The sequence below is a fragment of the Muscardinus avellanarius genome, assembly GCF_963383645.1.
Source record: "Muscardinus avellanarius genome assembly, chromosome: 18".
In the NCBI taxonomy this organism is placed as follows: domain Eukaryota; kingdom Metazoa; phylum Chordata; class Mammalia; order Rodentia; family Gliridae; genus Muscardinus; species Muscardinus avellanarius.
In genome coordinates, this window is record NC_137804.1 from 29,709,147 (window position 1) to 29,730,815 (window position 21,669).

General features: G+C 43.5%; 1 protein-coding gene across 4 annotated transcripts in view; it reads left to right on the forward strand.

Moving 5' to 3' along the window:
* RFT1 (RFT1 glycolipid translocator homolog) overlaps positions 1-19,386 on the forward strand; it is a gene marked incomplete at both ends in the record, with an annotated part of 58,588 nt that extends 39,202 nt beyond the window's left edge. For all 4 annotated transcript variants that reach the window (XM_080714955.1, XM_080714956.1, XM_080714957.1 and 1 more), the window contains 6 exons: positions 293-343; positions 3,007-3,137; positions 5,863-6,007; positions 11,757-11,862; positions 18,664-18,913; positions 19,219-19,386. In XM_080714955.1, the coding sequence (XP_080571081.1) occupies positions 293-343; positions 3,007-3,137; positions 5,863-6,007; positions 11,757-11,862; positions 18,664-18,913; positions 19,219-19,386 (851 nt within the window). The remainder of the gene's footprint in view (positions 1-292; positions 344-3,006; positions 3,138-5,862; positions 6,008-11,756; positions 11,863-18,663; positions 18,914-19,218) is intronic.
* Between the last annotated feature and the right edge of the window lie 2,283 nt (positions 19,387-21,669).

Below are 21,669 nucleotides of genomic sequence, written 5' to 3' on the forward strand. Positions count from 1 at the left end.
GGCGAAACCCTGTTTCAAAATTAAAAAATAGGGCTGGGGGTGTAGCTTGGAGGTAGAATGCCCTAGGTTCAGTCACCAGCACACACACACACACACACACACACACACACACACACACACACACGTGCACGCACAAAATCAACATCAGAACAAGGAACATCAACTGAATGTCTGATTTTTCATCTTTGAGAGTATTTGTCACCTAGAAAAGTTAATAGATTCGATAAGAGAAAAGGAAACAAAAAATTAGTCTCTATTTGAAATGCTAATTATTTTGCTTTTTCATTTATAGGCGAGCGATATGTGATGACATTTTTGAATGTGTTAAATTTTGGTGATCAAGGTAAGATGAAATTTTTTAGTGTTTTAATTAAAGATTAGTAGTGTTAATAGATACTTCCTAATGTTTTTCTTTGTAGTTTGATGCACTTAATGAAAAATGGATCTAAAGATTATAAGAAATGCATATTGTACATAAGTGAATTTAAAAGATTGCAAATTATACATCTTTGTAAATATATACAATACTAACTCTGTGCTCTCATGTGACTTGAGCGACAGCATTTTTGTTTGTTTTGTAATGCTGGGGATTGAACCCAGGCGCATTCTACCTCAGAGCTATACCCTAGACCATGTTTTATTTTTTATTTTGAAACAAGAGTCTCACTGAATTGCTGAGGCTGGCTTTGAACCTGTGATCTTCCTGTCTCAGCCTCCCAAGTTCTAGGATTGTAGGCGTGTACTACCACGCCTAGCTGAGTAGCAGGTTTTTTGGAGCCTTTGTGCCTTCAAGTCTGCATCTTACAGAGCTCTAGTGCTCATTTTGGGGCAGGGGGGTCGGAGAGGTGCTAGGAGAAAAGGGAGCTCACCTTCACAGTCACAAATATTTGCCCTGAAGTTTGTGTGGCTAGCTAGGTGTATCTATCAGCATTCTTGCAGCTGTAATCTAAAGATTGGCCACGTAACTTAGAGGAGAGAAGATTTATTTTCCTATGGTTTCAGGTTCAGTCCATGTGAGGCCAGGGACCGTGGATCTTAGGGCATAGCAAAAGGAAGCAGAGAAGGGGAGAGCACATGGACTGTTCTCACAGCATGGAGGCTGGGAGCCAGAGAGAGAACAGGAGGAGGAACAGTTTACATAATCTCCAGGGCTCTATCCCCAGGGACCACATCCGTAAGCCACACCCTATTGACCAGCTGAGTACCACTAGGTCAGGTAAACCCATTACAGTGGATTTATCCACTTGTGGGATTACAACGCTCGTGACTCAATTACATCAACCTTGAATATTAATAAATGAGTTTTTTAGGGGACATTTTATATCTATAACAATAGGCCTCTCAATTTTTTCACATTTATTTATACCAAAGTAATGGAAATAAAAATAGAAAAAATCAACTTTGCATTAAGAATTTTATACTAAAAATAAGTAAATAAAGTAGTTGTGATAGAGACATCTATCATCTTTCCTGTATCGATGTCAGTATCCTGGTTGTAATGTTGTACTAAAGTTTTTGTTTTTGTGGTACTAGGGATGGAACCTAGGGACGCTCTACTACTGAGCTAAGACTCCAGTCTTTTTTTTTTTTCCTTTTTTATTTTGAGACAGCGTCCACTGAATTGCCAACTGGCCTTGAATTTGTGATCCTCCTGCCTCAGCCTCCTGCCTCAGCCTCTTGAGTTGCTGGGATTACAGGTGTGTACCACCACCTATAGTGTAGCCTTTTTGCAAGATGTTACATTTGGGGAAACCAGGTAAATGGCCCATGAGATCTCTTTATCATTTCTTTTTTTTTTTTTTTTTTTTTTTGGTGGTACTGGAGTTTCTGGAAGCCTTTCTACCTCCAGGCTACACTCCCACACCTATTTTTATATTTTTATTTGGAAACAGGGTCTCTTAAAGCATGGCTGGCTTCGAACCTGCCTAATCCTCCTGTCTCCGCCTCCCTAGCACGGGGATTACAGGCGTGCGCCACCACGCCCGGCTGTCATTTCTTCTACTATATTATAAATCTACAATCATCTCAAGATTTTTTTTGTGTGTGTGGTACTAGGGATTTAATTCTACCTCTGAGCTACAGCACTAGCCTGGTTTTATTTTTTATGTTGAAATAGACTCTCACTAAGTTGCCAAGGTTGGCCTTGAACCTGTAATTCTCCTGTCTTAGCCTCCTAAGTACTGAGATTACAAGTATGTGCCACCACACCCGGCTATCACGAGATTTTTTCTTTTGGGGGGTACTGGGTATGGAACCCAGGGGCATTCTACCTCTGAGCTACATCCCCAGCCCTATTTTTTTGGTCTTTTTTATTTTTTATTTATTTATTTTTTGCGGGTCTGGGAATGGAACTAGTGGCATTCAACCTCCGAGCTACACCCCCTGCCCTATTTTTTATTCTTTATTTTGAAACCAGGTCTCACTGAGTTGCAAAGAACCTCACTAAGTAGCTGAGGTTGTCCGCGAACCGCAATCCTCCTGTCTCAGCATCCCAAATGCTGGGATTACAAGCATGTGCCACTGCACCCGGCTTGTCTTTTATTTTTTGAAACGGGGTCTCACTGAATTGTGAAGAGTCTTGCTAAGTAGCTGAGGCTGTCTGTGAACCCTGATCCTCAGGTCCCCTCCTCCCGAATGCTGGGATTACAAGTCTGAGCCACCACACTCCGCACAAGATTTTTAAAAGTTTAATTAAGCCAGGCGTGGCGCACTGCTTGTAATCCCTGCGCTTGGGAGGCTTAGACAGGAGGATCACACAGGATTGAAGCCAGCCTCAGCTACTTAGTGAGGCTCTCAGCAACTTAGTGAGACCCTGTTTCCAAATAAAATATAAAATAGGTCTGGGAGTATATCCCGGATGTAGAAAGCCTCTGAGTTCCACCCCAGTACCACCAAAAAAAAAAAAGTTAATTAAACATATTAAATTAGAAAAACAATTTTAATAGTATTATAAAAATTAACATACAAAACTAATATGATTGTTGCTTCTTCCTTTTTGTTTTGTAGGTGTATATGATATAGTGAATAATCTTGGGTCTCTTGTGGCCAGGTTAATTTTCCAGCCAATAGAGGAGAGTTTTTATATATTCTTTGCCAAGGTACTGGAGAGGGAAAAGAATGCCACGCTTCAGAAGCAGGTAGTTTCAATTCTCATAACCTCCCTCCTAATTACAAGGCAGACAGGCAGATATGTGGAGCAGTCTTGTTTCTCTGAAATTTTTTTGTAGATTTTGTTATTACTTTCAGACTGATGGCAGCACCCAAAGCTCATGTCTCTTTCATGGTCTTTACTCTTCCTCCTTGGCTGTCACTTTTGCATCACCCCTTTGTCCTTTATGATATATTTTTTTCTGTGTGTGTGTGTGTGTGTGTGTGTGTGTGTGTGTGTGTGTGTGTGTTTTACTGGGGATCAAATCCAGGGACATTCTACCTCAAAACTATACCCCTAGCCCTTTTTTAATTTTTTGTTTTGAAATAGGTTCTTTCTTGGTGGCTGAGACTCTTGCTAGGTTGCTGAGGCTGGCCTCAAACCTGTGATCCTCCTATCTTAACCTTTCAAGTATTGAGATTACAGGTGTTGCACCACCACACCTGACTGATCTTATCCTTGAGCCAGCTCTTTACAGCCATCCGCGGAGCAACACAGATGCCTTCCCTTGGCCTAGTCTTAAGTGTAAGAATGCCTCTCCTATCCTCATCCTCCAGTTCTCAAGAACCAGAGCATGCCAGGGTTTGAGCAAGGCTAACTGAGGGCAGGGCAAGACAGGACGTGGCACTGGGCTTCTCTCAGTGCCTGTACCATGTAGGACGTGGCACTGGGCTTCTCTCAGTGCCTGTACCATGTCCAGGCTAAATAATGACCCTGAGAATCTATGTGTTCTGGTTGATCAATATAGAAGAAGATAGGCATCGTGGTGCACACTTGTAATCCCAGCATTTGGGAGGCTGAGACAGGAGGATCGCAGGTTCCTGGACAGCCTTAGCTACTTAGGCTCTCTGAAACTTGGTGAGACTCTGTCTCAAAATAAAAAATAAAAAATAGGGATGGGAGTGTACCTTAGAGGTAGAATGCCCCTGGGTTCAATCCCCAGTATGGCAAAAAAAAAAAAAAAAAAAAGAGGAAGAAGATGACGACATTTTGGTCTAGGAGTATTAGGTTGTAGAAACTTCACCTTTCCTAAAATCACTGAAAACATCTGACTTATCTTAGAATTAAAAGCAAGCTGGGTCTTTTTACGTGTCTTAGAAGATATTTTGTCATTTATACTTTATATACAGTATCTGAAGATGAACTAATCTAGTTCTCAGAGTAGTTTAGGAATATTAACCCAAGAATACATTGATAGTAACATCAGAAGTCTGAGGCATTTGTCAGGAGAAACAAGAGCTAACTAACAAAAATGAAAATTCACTTCCAATTTAAGAATAAACATCAAAAGGTAAAATGAGTGCTTCCTAGGCAATATTTGAAATAACTTATCCCCAAAGAACCTCTCTGATAAAATAAACCTCTCTGATACCAATTAAAAAGACATGCATAGCGCCGGGTGTGGTGGCGCACACTTGTAATCCCCGTGCTTGGGAGGCGGAGACAGGAGGATCGCGCAGGTTCGAAGGCAGCTGCTCTGGCTTAAGAGACCCTGTTTCCCCCCCAAAAAAAATATTATATATATATATATATATATATATATATATATATATATATATGATAGGTCTGGGAGTGTAGCCCGGAGGTAGAAGGGCTCGAGGAATCCCAGTACCACCAAAAAAAAAGACATGCATGCATGAGCCTGGTGTGGTGGTGCACTCTTGTAATCTCAGTATATGGGAGGCTGACACAGGAGAGTCACAGGTTTGAGCACAGCCTCAGCGAGGAGTGAGACTCTCAGGAGCCTAGTGAGAACCTGTTTGAAAACAAAAATAATCATTAAAAAAAGGGCTGGGAGCCGGGTGTGGCAATGCACGCTTGTAATCCCCGCGCTTGGGAGGCTGAGGCAGGAGGATCACACAAGTTTGAAGCCAGCCTCAGCTGGCTTAAGAGACCCTGTTTCCAAATAAAATATAAAATAAATAAGTCCGGGAGTGTAACCCGGAGGTAGAAGGCCCCTGGGTTCCATCCCCAGTACCACCAAAAAAAAAGGGCTGGGGATATAGCTTGAATGTAGCTAAAATGCCCTTGGGTTCCATCCCCAGCACCAGAAAAAAAAAAGAGAGAGAGAGAGAGAGAGAGAGAGAGAGAGAGGGAGAGGAGAGAAAGAGAAAAAAAGAAAGATGGATGGATGCATTAGCTGGGCATTGTGGTGCATGCCTGTAATCCCAGTAATAACAGGACCACAGGTTCAAGGCTAGCCTCAAACTAAGTGAGACCTTGTTTCAAAATAAAACAGGGCTGGGGGTATACCTCAGAGATAGAATGCCCATGGGTCTCATCCTCAGTACTAAGAAAAGTGGGGGAGGCATGCATTACCTTTTTTCCTTTTTTTGCTAATTGTCATAAAAACAGACTAGCCGGGCGTGGTGGCACATGCTTATAATCCCCGCGCTTGGGAGGCGGAGACAGGAGGATCGCACAGGTTTGAAGCCAGCCGTGCACGCTGGCTTAGGAGACCCTGTTTCCAAATAAAAATGTAAAAATAGGTCTGGGAGTGTAGCCCAGAGGTAGAAGGGCTTCCAGGAACCCCAGTACCACCAAAAAAACAAAAACAAAAACAAAAACAAAAACAAAATAAAAACTAACAGGCTACAGAAAAGCAGTGAGGCCCTCATTGATTTGCAAGACTGAGCTATACAACTGTAGGGAGAGGGCCAGATTTGTTTTGAGCTCATGAATCTTCCAACTTTCTTCCCTTTCCCCTGTCTCAGGATGATGTTGCTGTGGCCGCAGTGGCTTTGGAGTCGTTACTCAAGCTGGCCCTGCTGACCGGCCTGACCATTACTGCTTTCGGCTTTGCCTATTCTCAGCTGGCTCTGGATATCTATGGAGGGGCCATGCTTAGCTCAGGATCAGGTATGTGCTAGAGGCTTGTCTGGTTTGTTCTGACTTCTGAACGAAGGAGAGTCTCATGAAATTCAAAATCTTGCATACACAGTCGACATCTGTGTCAGTGGGGGAGAGTTGTGGGATTGCTAGTGCTTGGGACTGTTTCCACACTGGAGTCGAGATGCATACCCAGAATGTGGTCAGGGCCTTGCACCAGGGCGATCAGCTCCCCAACCTCACCTGGAGAAGTTCTCATGAATCCTCTCAGGTCTAAAATATGTTTTGTCAAGCATTAGTCTGTGTTTCCTCTGAGGTGAGGGAGGAGGGCAGAGAGCAAGCTATAATGAGTCTCTACTTGGTACTCAACACTCCTAAAGATAGTAAATGCCATATAAATCTCATGATCTAATAAATAAAAGCCTCTAAAGGGTAACCCAGAGCCATTTCAGAGAATAAAATTGATCTTAGCAAATAAAATGGTATATTCAATCTACTGGCTCTTGGTTTTGAAGCAAAAAAGTATTGAATGTGTCTAATGTTGAAATTCCTGGTGCCCAGGCCAATGAGAATCTCACAGCACTTGCTATTCCTTGGAAACTTTGATTTCAAAATGTGCCAGGCTGTAGACTAGCAGTCTACTTACAGTGTTTCATCTTGGGTTTGGCAAAGATGTTTTTAATTCCTCAGGTCATTAGACAAGAATCTGAAAGATTCTTTCTGCTGCCCTGTCTCAATATAAATGACTTTGTCCGAAGCCATTTTACAAGTTTCACTCACCTGTTTTAGTTGCCACTATAATGGGGCTCAAACTTTTGGTATTAAGAAAAAAGGCCCAAGTTTCTACACTAGAGCGAAGGTCATTAAGTTTGGAGAAACGCCTACTGTGAGGCCATTGAAGTGGTTTGCACCTCCCTGGGGCTTGTGCTGTGAGAAGTACATTTCCATCAGGCCACCTCTGGAGGCCTCATCAGGAAGCCACCAGTAAGTTTATGTGAAGAGACTGGGGACTCCGCCGTTTCACAGCAGCTCTGACCCTTTATAAAGCAATCACTAAGGGAATAGCTTTTGCTGGAACAGTCACAGGATGTTGCCAGAAGGTGCCGTCTGACATAATGTTCACAGGGTAGAATACTTCTACACACACTTGTGGGTGTGTACGCACATGTATAGGGTACCAGGAAGAGGTCTTCTGTAACTGAGCTTCATCCCGAGTTCTTTTTTATTTTTAAACAGGATCTCATTAAATTATTAAATGCTGGCTTAGAACCTGATATCCTCCTGTCAGCCTCCCAAATACTAGGATTATAGTCATATACAGACTCATACCAGGAAATAAATATATATTAATGGATGTAAATATATATGTATAATTTTTTTGGTACTAGGGGTTGAACTCAGAGGCATTCTGCCTCCAAATTATACCCCAACCCAATTTTATTTCTTATTTGGCAACAGGGTCTCACTAAGTTGTGGAGGGCCTCACTAAATTTCTGAGGCTTGCACTAGAGATTGAACCCAAAGGATTCTATCTCTGAGTTATACTCCCAGAACCCTCTTCATTTTAAATTTTTGAAATGGGGTCTTGCCAAGTTAATGCACACTAGTCTCAAACCTGCAGTCATCCTATCTCAGCCTTCCAAGTGCTGGGATTTTAGGTGTGTTCCCCACTGTATTTTATTTATTGTAGTACTGGGGATTGAACCCAGGGGCATTCTACCTCCGAGCTACACCCCCAGCTCTATTTTTTATTTTGAAACAGGATCTCACTAATTTGCAGAGGGCCTAAGTAGCTGAGACTGGCTCTGAATCTGAGATCTCCTGTCTCAGCCTCTCAAGTACCGGGATTACAAGTGTGTGCATCACACCCAGTTTATTTTCTATTTTGAGACAGTCATACTAGGTGGCTCAGGCTGGCCTCAAACTCAAGATCCTCTCGCCTCAGCCCCCTAAGTAGTTGGAATTATAGGCATGTGCCACTCACCTTTATTTTATACTTTTGTTGTGCTGGGGATCAAAACCAGGGCCTTGCACATGCTAGGCAAATGTACTACTGATCTATATGCATAGTATCTCTGATTGGCTTTAAACACAGGCTAGAAGTCTGCAGAGCTCTGATCTCTCTGTTGGCTCCAGGAGAGAGTGCTTCCTTGCTTCTCCTAGTCTTGGTGCTGTGGTGTTTAGGTGCCATCACTGCAGGCATGTTCTTTCTCTGTATCCTCACATTGTCTTCCTTCTGTGCATGACTGTCTCTGTTCGAACTCCCCCCCACCTTTTTTTTTTTTTTTTTTTTTGCAGTGTGCTAGGGATGGAACCCGGGGGGCATTCTACCTCCAAGCTACACCCCAAACCAAATTTTTTATTCTTTATTTTCTTCCTTTTTCTTTTCTTTCTTTTTTTCTTTCAGAACTAGGGATCAAAACCCAGGGGAGCATTTTACCTCTGAATTACAGCCCAACCCTATTTTTTATTCTTTATTTTGAAACAGGGACTAACTAAGTTATTGAAGGCCTCACTAGGTAGCTGAGGCTATGAACCTGTTATCCTACTGTCTCAGCCTTCCAAGTACTGGATTTACAAACATGCTCCACCATGCCTGCCTTATTCTTTATTTTCAAACAGAATCTCACTAAGTTGGAGAGGATCTCACTAAGTACCTGAGGCTGGCCGAAATCCTGCAATCCTCCTGCCTTAGCCTCCCAAGTACTGGAATTACAAGAGTGTGTCACCATGCCCAGCACAAATTTCCCCTTTTTATAAATTATACTAGTTATTGGATTAGGACCCACCCTAAATATCTCATTTAATTAGATTATCCCATAAACACTTTATTTCCAGCTAAGATCATATTCTGAGGTACTGGCGCTAGGATGATAATGTATATTTTTTTGGGGGGGGTACCCAGTTCAACCCATAACATCCTCAGTTTAATTTTCAGTTTAAGATTGCATCTTTAAAGCCGGGCGTGGTAATCCCAGCATTTGGGAGGCTGAGACCAGAGGATCACGGTTCGTGAACAGCCTCAGCTACTTAGTGAGGCCCTCTGCAACTCAGTGAGACCCGGTTTCAAAATAAAGAATAAAAATAGGACAGGGGCTGTAGCTCAGAGGTCGAATGCCTCTGGGTTCCATCCCCAGACCCACCAAAAAAAAAAAAAAAAAAAAGATTGCGTCTTTAAACTGGGTGTGGAGCTGGGCGTGGTGGCGCAGGCTTGTAATCCCTGCGCTTGGGAGGTGGAGACAGGAGGATCATACAGGTTTGAAGCCAGCCGTGCTGCCTTAAGAGACCCTGTTTCCAAATAAAAAATATATAAAATAGGTCTGGGAGTGTAGCCCGAGGTAGAAGGGCTTCCAGGAACCCCAGTACCACCAAAAAAATAAAAAATAAAAAAATAAAAAACTGGGTGTGGTGGTGCACACGTGTAATCCCAGCATTCGGGAGGCTGAGACTGTAGGATCCCAGTTCATGGACAGCCTCAGCTACTTAGTGAATGCCCCTGGGTTCCATTCTCAGACCCACAAAAAAAAAAAAAAAAAAAAAAGATCACTTCTTTAAGGTCCCCAAATTGTCCCAAAGCCTTCTTATTTGAGTCACTGTTTTATGCCAGAATTTGTATTTTCACATCTCTAAGCAGTTCACTGTCCACACTCCAATTTTGAAACAGGGTCTCACTGAATTGCAAAGGGCCTCACTACACCACACGAGCGTGTGCCACCACACTTGGCTTAATGAGTTTTGACAAATATACACAGCTATGTAACCGCCATCCAGAGATAGATATAGAACATTTCCGGCTGGACGTGGTGGCGCATGCTTGTAATCCCAGCATTTGAGAAGCTGAGACAGGAGGATTGCAGGTTTGAGGACAGCTTCAGTTACTTTGTGAGGCCCTCTACAATTTAGTGAGACCCTGTTTCAAAATAAACAATAAAAAATAGGGCTGAGGATGCAGCTCTGAAATAGAATGCCCCTGGGTTCCATCCCCTGTATCACACACACAAAAAAGAATTTCAAGTTAGTGAAATCACAGAGCATGTATGCTTTTGTATCTGAATTCTTTTCTTCAATATAAAGTTTTTGAGATTCATCCATGCATGAATCAGTAGTTCTGTTTTGTTCTCTTTTCTTTTCTTGCTGAGAAATATTTCTTTATATGGACAGCTAAGAATTTATCCTTTCATCTGTTGATGGTCAGTTTGGGCCATTATGGATAAAACTTGTATGAATATTTTTTTACAAGTGTTTTTGTGAACATGTGCATTCATTTCTTTTGGGTTCATATCTAAGATAAAATTGCTGGGTCAGAAGTTGAATGAGTGTGCATACATTTGTTTTATTAGGAATTGAGTATCACAGCCAGGCATGGTGGCGCACGCTTGTAATCCCCGCACTTGGAAAGCGGAGACAGGAGGCTTGTGCAGGTCTCAGCCTCCCAAGCGGTGGTGCATGCTTGTAATTCCAGTACTTGGGAGGCTGAGACAGTGGATTGCAGGTTCTCAGACAGCCTCAGCTACTTAGGCCCTCTGCAACTTAATGAGACCCTGTTTCAAAATAAGGAATAAAAAGTAGGACTAGGGGTATAGCTCAGAGGTAGAATGCCCCCAGGTTAAATCCCCAATGCCACAAAAAAGTAAATAAATAAAAATAGAGCTGGGGAAATGCCTCTAGGTTCAATCCCCAGTACTGGGGGGGGGGGAGTCTTAAAAGAGGGAGAATGAGTACTTGGGAGGCTGAGACAGGAGGATTGCAGGTTCATGGCCAGCCTCAGCTACTTAGTGACACCCTCTATAACTTAGTGAGACCTTGTTTCAAAATAAAGAATAAAAATTAGGGCTGGGGGTGTAGCTCAGAGGTAGAATAATGCCCCTGGGTTCAATCCACAGAGAGAGAGAGAGAGAGAGAGAGAGAGAGAGAGAGAGAGAGAGAGACAGACAGACAGACAGACAGACAGACAGACAGACAGACACAGACAGACACCTTTTCCCATTGCTAAGGTCCCTGTTCTCTGGTTAGCAGATTTTTTCAAAGCTTTTTTGTTAGCTATAGAAGTACATCATTTTTAGAATAAAGTACTATGGGCTCTGGTTCTTGCTACAGATTGTGAATATGCTCTCTCAGTAGTTTCCTGCTAGTCTTGGGCTCTGGGCTTATCCTGAGGCTTCCCCCCCACCCTAGGACCTGCTCAACTTAAATTCTCTTAGTATAGGAGCCACTAGTGTCTTTGAGCACTTAAACTATCAGGGCTTTTCATGCTGATTTAAAAAGTGAACAATGCCGGGTGTGGTGGCACACACTTGTAATCCCAGCACTTGGGAGGCTGAGACAGGAGGATTGCACAGGTTCGAAGCCAGCCTCAGCTACTTAGTGAGGCTCTCTGCAACTTAGTGAGACCCTGTTTCCAAATAAAGTATAAAATAGGTCTGGGAGTATATCCTAGAGGTAGAAAGCCCTCGGGTTCCACCTCCAGTAACACACACACACACACACACACACACACACACACACACGAGCAACAAAATGAGAGAAAAGTGAGCAGATTTGCTTTCTCTCTAGATAAGCTTTTAGTTGTTCAGCCAAAAATCTGTACATTTATTCATAACTGTCCTTTCGTCCTGAGCTGATTATTCTAGTAGTACCATGGGATGCTGGGAGTCCTCCGAAGACATGCATTCTGTCCGTTGATACCAGTTCTGGTGTTCTCTGAGCACTCAGCTGAGCCGAGGGTGTGTGTGGACTTCCTGTTTGGACTCTGGAGTCTTGGTGGATTGTTTCCTTATAGGTCCTGCTTTGCTGCGTTCCTATTGTGTTTACGTCTTTCTGCTTGCCATCAATGGAGTGACCGAGTGTTTCACGTTTGCTGCTATGAGTAAAGAGGAGGTGGACAGGTAGGTAACCTAAATAGTGCATCATTAATCATGGCCTTTGGCCAAAATGAACTGACTTGCCAATCTCTTTTCTTTTTCATTCCGAACATGTACTTATTGATGGCTTTCTCAGAGGCAACACTAGACCACTAGTGCAGAGCCTCTCCAGGATCTCTGTCACACTGGCAGGATTCCACTAGTGCTTCCTATGATAGGGCTGGAAACAACAAGTTCTAACAGTATCCCTGAAGGGTCATGTCTGTCCAGTCAGCAATCATACCACAGACTTTCTATTCCTCCACCTCTACCTGACCCCATACGAGTAGTCCTCAACTCCAGAGTGTTACCAAGGAGCTTCAAGATGCAATTTCTTTTTTTTTCTTTCTTCTTTTTTTTATGGTACTGGGTTTCCTGGAAACCCTTCTACCTCCGGGCTACACTCCCAGACCTATTTTATACTTTTTTATTTGGAAACAGGGTCTCTTAAGCCATGGTAAACTTAGCAAGCCACTGTTGCAAAATAAAAAATAAGCTGAGTGTGGTGGCACACGCTTGTAATCTCAGCATTTGGAAGAGTGAGACGAGAGGATCATGGTTCGCAGACAGCCTTAGATACTTTTTTTTTTCTTTTTTCTTTTTTTTTTCTTTTCAGGTCTGGGGATGGAACCCAGGGGCATTCGACTTCTGAGTTACACCTCCTCCCCTATTTTTTATTCTTTATTTTGAAACTGGGTCTCACTGTGTTGCTGAGGGCCTCACTAAGTAGCTGAGGCTGTGTGCGAACTGCGATCCTCTGGTCTCAGCCTCCTAAATGCTGGGATTACAAGCGTGCGCCACCACACCCAGCTCAGCCTTAGCTACTTAGTGAGGCCCTTTGCAGCTCAGTGAGACCCTGTTTCAAATAAAGAATAAAAAATAGGGCTGGGAGCACTCCAGAGTAGAATGCCCCTGAGTTCAATCCCCAGTACCACAAAAAATAAAGAAATAAATGAAAGCTAGGCATGCCAGGTGTGGTGGTGCACTCTTGTAATGCTCGTGCTTGGGAGGCGGAGACAGGAGGATCCCGCAGGTTCGAAGCCAGCCGCGCTGGCTTAGGAGACCCTGTTTCCAAATAAAAAAGTATAAAATAGGTCTGGGAGTGTAGCCCAGAGGTAGAAGGGTTTCCAGGAACCCCAGTACCACCAAAAAAAAAAAAAAAAAAAAAAAAAAAGCTGGGCGTGATGGCGCATGCTTTTAATCCTAGTACTTGGGAGGCTGAGACAGGAAGGATTGCATAGATTCAAAGCCAGCCTCAGCTACTTAGGCTCTCAGCAACTTAGTGAAACCCTGTTTCCAAATAAAATATAAAATAGGTCAGGGGTGTAGCCCAGAGGTAGAAGGCCCCTGGATTTCCATCCCCAGTACCACAAAAATAAATAAATAAATAAATAGATGTGTGGTCCACATCTGTAATTTTAATACTTGGGAGGTTGAGACAGAAGGATCACAGATTCAAGGCCAGCCTTAGCAACTTAGCAAGACCCTGAGCAGTTAGCAAGATTCTATTTAAAAGTAAATTAAGCTGGGCATGGTGGCGCACGCTTGTAATCCTCATGCCTGGGAGGCTGAAAAAGGGGGATTGCACAGGTTTGAAACCAGCCTCAGCTACTTAGTGAGGATCTCAGCAACTTAGTGAGACCCTGTTTCCAAATAAAATATGAAAAAAATAGGTCTGGGAGTATATCCCAGAGGTAGAAAGCCTCTGGGTTCCACCCCCAGTACCACCAAAAAAAAAAAAAGTAAATTAAAATAGGAGCTGGGCATGGTGGCACACACTTACAATCCTAGTACTTGGGAGGCTGAGACAGAAGGATCACACATTCCAGGCCAGCCTTTGCAACTCAGTGAGACCCTGTTTCAAAAATAAAGAATAGCTGGGCATGGTGGCACATGCTTGGGAGGCTGAGACATGAGGATCATGCAGGTTTGAAGCCAGCCTTAGCTGGCTTAAGAGACCCTGTTTCCAAAAAATATATATAAAATATGTCTGGAAGTGTAGCCCAGAGGTAGAAGGCCCCTGGGTTCCATCCCTAGTACCATCAAAATAAATAAATAATAAAAAATAGGGTTGGGGGTATAGCTTGCAGGTAGAATGCCCCTGGGTTCAATTCCCAGTACCATAAAAATAAAAAATTTAAATAGGGAGCCGGGCGTGGTGGCGCATACTTGTAATCCCCGTGCTTGAGAGGCAGAGACAGGAGGATTGCACAGGTTTGAAGCCAGCAAGGCTGGCTTAAGAGACCCTGTTTCCAAATAAAAACCTAAAAAATAGGTCTGGGAGTGTAGCCTGGAGTTAGAAGGGTTCCACCCCCAGTACCACCACCACCATCACCACCACCAAAAAAAAAAGTTTAAATAGGGGTAGGGGGTATCTCGGAGGTAGAATGCTGCTGTGTTGGTAGGATGCTGCTGAGTTCAATCCCTGATACCAAAATAATAAAATAAAATAAAGGAGCCGGGCATCACCAAGTGGTGCCCACTTGTAATCCCAGCATTTGGGAGGCTGGACAGGAGGATCGCCGTTCGTGGACAGCCTCAGCTACTTAGTGAGGCCCTTTGGAACTCAGACCCTGTTTCAAAATAAAAAAAAAATAGGGCTAGGCGTGTAGCTCAGAGGTAGAATGCCCCTGGGTTTCATCCCCAGTACCACACAAAAAGTTAAATTAATTAATTAATTAAAAGTTATTTTAATTTCTTCTTTAAACCGGCTGCATTTGCACATGCCTGTAATCCCAGTACTTGGAAAACTGAGACAGCATAGTAGATTGGAGGCCAGTGTTAGCAACGTAATCCCATCGCTAAAATTCTAGTTTGTTTTTTTGGCCGGGCATGGTGGCACATGCTTTTGATCCCAGTATTTGGTAGGCTGAGACGGGGGATCACAGTTCACGGACAGCTTCAGCTACTTTACAATTCAGTGAGATCCTGTTTCAAAATTAACAATAAAAAATAGGGCTGGGTGTGTATCTGGGAGATAGAATGCCCTTGGGTTCTATACCCAATACCACAATAAATAAGTAAATTTCTAATTTTTTTCCTGAAGTAAATTATGCCTTTAAGAATTGTGAGTTCTGAAAAGTCCAGCAGCTGCAGCGCCCTCTCCTGGTGAAAGACAAAGGTTGCACCGTTGAATGTGTGCTTTATGTGGCATGAATTAAGATGGACATGGTGGCACAAGCCTTAAGAGGTTGAGAGGATTACAGATTTGAGTCAGTCCTCAGCAACTTAGTGACACCCTGTTTCAAACAAAAAAGGTCTAGGATGTAGTTCAGAGGTGGAATGCCCCTGAGTTCAATCCTTAGTACAAAAAAAAGTAGCATGAATTAGGTATTTTTTTTTAAATTACCGCCATTTTACTTGGAGATTTTGAATCAATGGCGTGAATCTAAGAGTTGGTGTAGTAAGCCTTTCTGAGATAATTCCTAAAAAAAAAAAAAAAAAAAAAAACAGATTACTATCTCTGCTTCTTTTTGAAAGGTCAACTGGTCTCTGATGGTTCCCACCTTCATTGGCTTATAATGAAACAACCATTCTGATGATTGATTAGTAGTTAGTGAAGAAACTTCCTATTGTACTTAGGTTGTTTATTCAAAGAGATTCTCAGCCGAGAATGGTGGTAAATGCCTGTAATCCCAGTACTTGGGAGGCTGAAACCAGGAGGATTGTAGGTTTAAGGCCAGCTTCAGCAATCTAGTAAGACCCTCAGCAACTTAGTGAGACCCTGTTTCAAAATTAAAAAGCAAATTAAGGGTATAACTTAGAGGTAAAAGCTTCTGGGTTCAATCTCCAGTACCATAAATAGATAAATAGGAAAGGAAAGAAAGAGAAAAACTCTACAAAGAAGCAAATAAACTCCCTCTCTGGAATTCTGGATGAAATCACACCTTCATGTTGGAGCACAATATGTGTGTTGTATGTGTGTACATGTACATGTGTGTGGCATTCTTTTTTTATTTTTGGTGATACTGGGGTTCCTCGAAACCCTTTTACTTCTGGGCTACACTCCCAGACCTATTTTTTATACATTTTTATTTGGAAACAGGGTCTCTGAAGCCAGCGCAGCTGGCTTCGAACCTGTGCGATCCTCCTGTCTCCGCCTCCCAAGCGCGGGGATTACAAGCGGCAGTGTGTGGCATTTTTAACATGCATTTTGATAAAGTCTATTTTCTTGGTCAGCCCAAGGACCTATAGCTAGGCACGTAGGGAATATAGTGGCTTTCTTATCACCTCTATGTGTAAAACTTTGGTGGCAGCCTCAAATCTACCTAACCCAGCGGACACAGCTCCAGGACCTCAACAACTATATATTTATCAAGTGCCAGCTGTGAGCTAGAGAGAAATCAGATGTTGGGGAATTTGATTTGTAGCTAGACCACAGCCTTTTAGAGGACTACCACAGTTATTTTCTTTGTTGAGACTCAGTTCTTTCCTTTGCAAAGAACCGAAGATGACTAAGTGATGTACTGTTTTGAAATCACAAGTAAATGAAGTAGCAGAATCTAGAGTTTCAGCTCCAGAATCAAAAGGGCCTTGTAGATGTAGAGAATGGAAAAAGGATGTGTAGAGTCTGGAGAATACTAGAGGAATCCAGGATTTGCTCCCTGTTGGCATTCATTCTGGAGACTGATCACTTGCTTTCAGTGAGGCCCGCTGCCCAGGATTATGGGATGTTATATTTCCCAAGGGAAGCAGTGTGAGACACTGAAGTATAGGGGCCAAGAGTTGGGTTGGAGGGTTGGCTACTCCTTAGGCAAGTTCTTCTGCTGGGTCTGTTGTCTGCAAAACAAAGCCAACGTCTGCAGGAAAAGTGCGACAAGTATTCACTCACCATTGTGTCCTCAGCGCTCTTCACAGGCCCTGTCACAGAGATCACATTCAATATATAATTATTACTCAGGTCACACTCTTGTGCCTCATATTGGGGACTTGGGCTGAACAGGATTTTTATGGGTTTTGAATGTTACTTAACTAATTAACTGTTATCCTTAAAAAACAAATATCACCAGGTGTGATGGCACACAGTTGAAATCCCAGTACTTGAGAGACTGAAACAGGAGGATCGCAGGTTCAGCTACTTAGTGAGGCCCTCTGCAATTTAGTGAGACCCTGTTCCAAAATAAAGAATAAAAAATAGGGCTGAGGGTGTAGCTCAGAGATAGAATGCCCCTGATTTCAATTCTTTTTTTTTTTTTTTTTTTTTTTTTTGCAGCACTGGGGATGGAACCCAGGGGCAGTCTACCTCCAAGCTACACCCCCAGCCCTAGTTTTTATTCTTGATTTTGAAACAGGTTCTCACTAAGTTGCAGAGGGCCTCACAAGTAGCTAAGGCTGTCCGTGAACCACGATCCTCCAGTCTCAGCCTCCTGAATGCTGGGATTACAAGTGTGAGACTCCACGCCTGGCTTGATTTCAATTCTTTTTTTTTTTTTTTTTTTTTTGGTGGTACTGGGGATGGAACCCTTCTACCCAGACCTATTTTATATTTTTATTTGAAAACAGGGTCTCCTAAGACAGCAAGGGGCTTCAAATCTGCGCGATCCTCCTGTCTCCGCCTCCCAAGCTCAGGTATTACAAGTGTGTGCCACCATACCCGGCCTTGATTTCAATTCTTAATACCGAAAAAAAAAATGCCAGGCGTGGTGGCGCACACTTGTAATCCTAGCATTTGAGAGCCTGAGACTGGAAGATCGTGGTTCATGGACAGCCTCAGCTACTTAGTGAGGCCTTTTGCAACTCAGTGAGACCCTGTTTCAAAATAAAGAATAAAAAATAGTGCTGGAGGTGTAGCTTAGAGATAGAATGCCCCTGATTTCAATTCTTAATACCAGAAAAAAAACACATGCCAGGTGTGGTGGCACATGCTTGTAATCTCAGCATTTGGGAGGCTGAGACTGGAGGATCGTGGTTTTCGGACAGCCTCAGTTACTTAGTGAAACCCTTTGCAACTCAGTGAGACCCTCCCTGTTTCAAAATAAAGAATAAAAAATAGGGCTGGAAGCTGGGTGTGGTGGCGCACGCTTATAGTCCCAGTACTTAGGAGGCTGAGACTGGAGGATCACAGTTTGTGGACAGCCTCAGCTACTTAATGAGGCCCTCTACAACTTAGTGAGACCCTATTTCAAAATAAAGAATAAAAAGGGCTAAAAGCCACCGGCGAGGTGGCGCATGCTTGTAATCCCCGCGCTTGGGAGGTGGAGATGGTAGGATTGCGCAGGTTCGAGGCCAGCCACGCTGGCTTGGGAGACCCTGTTTCCAAATAAAAATATAAAAAATAGGTCTGGGAGTGTACCCCGGAGGTAGAAGGGCTTCCAGGAACCCCAGTACCACAAAAAGGGGGGGGGGCTAGAAGCCGGGCGTGGTGGTTCATGCTTGTAAGAGCAGTACTTGGGAGGCTGAGACCAGAGGATCACAGTTGGCAAACAGCCTCAGGTATTTAGTAAAGCCCTCTGCAACTTAGTGAGACCCTGTTTCAAAATAAAGAATAAAAAATAGGGCTGGGGGTGTAGCTTGGAGGTTGAACGCCCCTGGGTTCCATCCCTAGACCTACAAAAAACAAAAAAAACATGGCTATCTTGAGTCATTCATTGTCTTTTTTGTTCAGGAGTGGAGACAGTAACATTTCCATGCTGTCCATGTAGCCAAACCTGGATTATGGGACGCAGCTAGATTTATGAGCGCTCCAGGGTTCCTCCTGTGGGTTAGTGCTCATGCCACTCTTTTGCAGCAGTCTCATCTTGGAGCAAGGTGCTCACGGCCCTGCTTTGCTTGCTTCCCTCTCCCCAGGTACAGTTTCACAATGCTGGCACTGTCATCCTCGTTCCTGGTGTTATCGTATCTCCTGACCCGTTGGTGTGGCAGCATGGGCTTCATCTTGGCCAACTGCTTTAACATGGGCATTCGGATCACACAGAGCCTTTGCTTCATCCACCGCTACTACCAAGGGAGCTCCCACCAGCCCCTCGCTGGCCTGCGCCTGTCTCCAGTCCTCCTTGGGGCATTTGCCCTCAGTGGTGGGATTACTGGTGTTTCAGAGGTGAGACTCCACGCACCCTTCACACCACATGTTTCCACAGGCTCTCCACTGTCCCTTGGTGTCCCCTTCCCCCATCTGAACCAGCTAGACAAGTGTTTGCCTCTTATCCCTTTCCTGGGCTCCCGGGACCGTATGGTACTCATGATAAAATAATGTTACCAGTGGGAAAAGAGTAAGCCTGCAGCCTAGTTGTCATGCCTTTTATCTGAAACAGAAGCTGGAATGACAGCCACCCTCCCTACCTGGTCCGAGAGACGAGGGCACAGACCGAGGAGCTGGGCGCTTATGGTGGTTTGTTTCCCCAGGTGTTCCTCTGCTGTGAGCAGGGCTGGCCTGCCAGGCTGGCACACGTTGCTGTGGGAGCCTTCTGCTTAGGAGTGACTCTTGGGACAGCATTCCTCACAGAGACCAAATTGGTCCACTTTCTCCGGACTCAGTTGAGTATGTCCAGACATGCTAACAAAATGACGTGACTTCAAGGATCACTGGGCATTTGTGACACCTGTATCTGCTGTGGACAGTTCTGGAGCAGAACACATTTTTGGGCAAAGGCCCTGCTGAAGGTCTTGAGTGGAGAAAGAACCGCCCAGGAGGTGAGACCACTGATGAGACACTGAACCTTTCACCTGAAGTCTTAAACATGAAGGAAGAGTTTCATTTCTAAGTGAAGACCAAAAGTCCTTTCAGAATAAATAGAATTATTTTTTTGTTCTAATTAGCACTTTTTTTTACACTGGGGATTGAATCCAGGAGCAATCTGTCTCTGAGCTACATCCCCACCAGCCCTGTGTTATTTTTTATTTTGAAACAGGGTATTGCTAAGTTGCTGAAACTGGCCTCAAACCTGCGATCTTCTTGGGATTATAGACATTCACCACTAGTCCTTGCTTCATTGTTATTGTTTTTTTTTTTTTTTTCTTTTCCCCTGGTACTGGAGATTGAGCTCAGAGACATTCTTACCTCCAAGCTACAGCCCTAGCCCTAGTTTTTAATTCTTTATTTTGTAACAGGGTCTTACTGAGTTTTGGAGGTCTTCATTGAGTAGCTGAGGCTGGCCATGAACCTGTCTCAGCCTCCCAAGTACTGGGATTATAGGTGTGTGCCACCACGCCTGGCTCTATTTTTATTAATGTATTCCTACTGAGAGTGATTGACCTTTGGAGCTACATGCTCTAACAAACTTTATCTTAGACATTAATAATGAATGATTATCTGACCAAGAAAAAAAGTGTAGTCATATACCCCTTGCAGGAATACTTAGATTCTTCTGTAAAAGAAAGAAGGAAGCCTGATACACACCAAGCAAGAATAAAGTATAGCCTGGGAATTGTGGCTTCCCCCTTGTCAACACTGTGGTCTGAGTTTTTAGAAAAGGAAGAATGTTATTCAGTAAGAAAATCAAGAAATGCAAACTTGAAGCTTTTTGGATCACATTGCCCTGAGTGAGGAAGAATCTTGCCTGATATGCCTGTATTCCCAGGCCAGCTGGTGCCTTCCCCAGCGTGGCCCTCAGGATTGCTGATCACACGGTGGGTAGAAGCTGACTGAAGACTGCAGGTCTGAACACCCAAAAGAGGGAGACTTTGGAGGTTTGAAAGAATCTAGCACGAACGACTTTGTCCCCTGAAGGAAATGCTGCTGAGCAGCTTTCTGTAACTGCACATGAAAATGGTGACTAAAGTCACATAATGTCTAATGTCTCCTTTTATTTTCAGAATGAAATAGAATAAATTCTATATGACAAATATCACTGAGACGATTCCTTTGTACAGACCCTTTATTTTCAGCGCTGGTCAGGACTGAATGGCAGATGTGGGCATGTGGGCCTGTTGGCACTACATGAGACCATGCTTCCTGCACTCAGAATTGTTCTTGGGTTATAAAATGTTTTTCTTTTCTCATTAATGTAGTAATTCCTTTTAGAGAGAATTTCCCTTAAAAGGTACCCACACAACTAAATTGATGAGAGTCTTGCTGTCCTCGAACCTACAATTCTCCTGTTTCAGCCTCCCAAGTACTAGGATTACAGATGTGTGCCACCATGCCTGGCTCTTTATTTTATTTAATTTTATTTTGCGGTACTAAGGATTGAACTCAGAGGCATTCTACCTCTGAGCTATATCTCCAGCCCAATTTAATTAACTAATTTATTAATTTATTTATTTATTGTGGTACTGGGGATAGAACCCAGGGGCATTCTACCTCCAAGTTACACCCCCAGCCCTATTTTTTATTTATTTTATTTATTTATTTTTTTGCGGTACTGGGGATGGAATTCAAGGGCATTCTACCTCTGAGCCTCACCCCAATGCTGTTTTTTAGCCTTTTTATGTTTGAAACAGGGTCTCACTAAGTTGCAAAGGGCCTCATTAAGTAGCTGAGGCTGTCCACGAACCGAACCACCATTCTCCGGTCTTCGCCTCCCCAGTGCTGGGATTACAAACATGCGCCACCACACCCGGCCTTTAATTCTTTATTTTGAAACAGGGTCTTACTGAGTTGCAGAGGGCCTTACTGAGTAGCTGAAGCTGTCCTTGAACTATGATCCTCCTATATCAGCCTCCCAAATGCTAGGATTACACGCGTTAGCCATCACTCCGGCTAGCCCTATTTTATTCATTGGACACTAGATGGAGTCAGAACGCTACCTAAGAAGTTTGCTAGCAGAGCCTTGAGATGAGCCAGAGCAGGCCATCTTGCAGAAGCAGAATGGACGATGATCTGTATCTTATTTGTCAAGAGCTTAATGTCCCAAC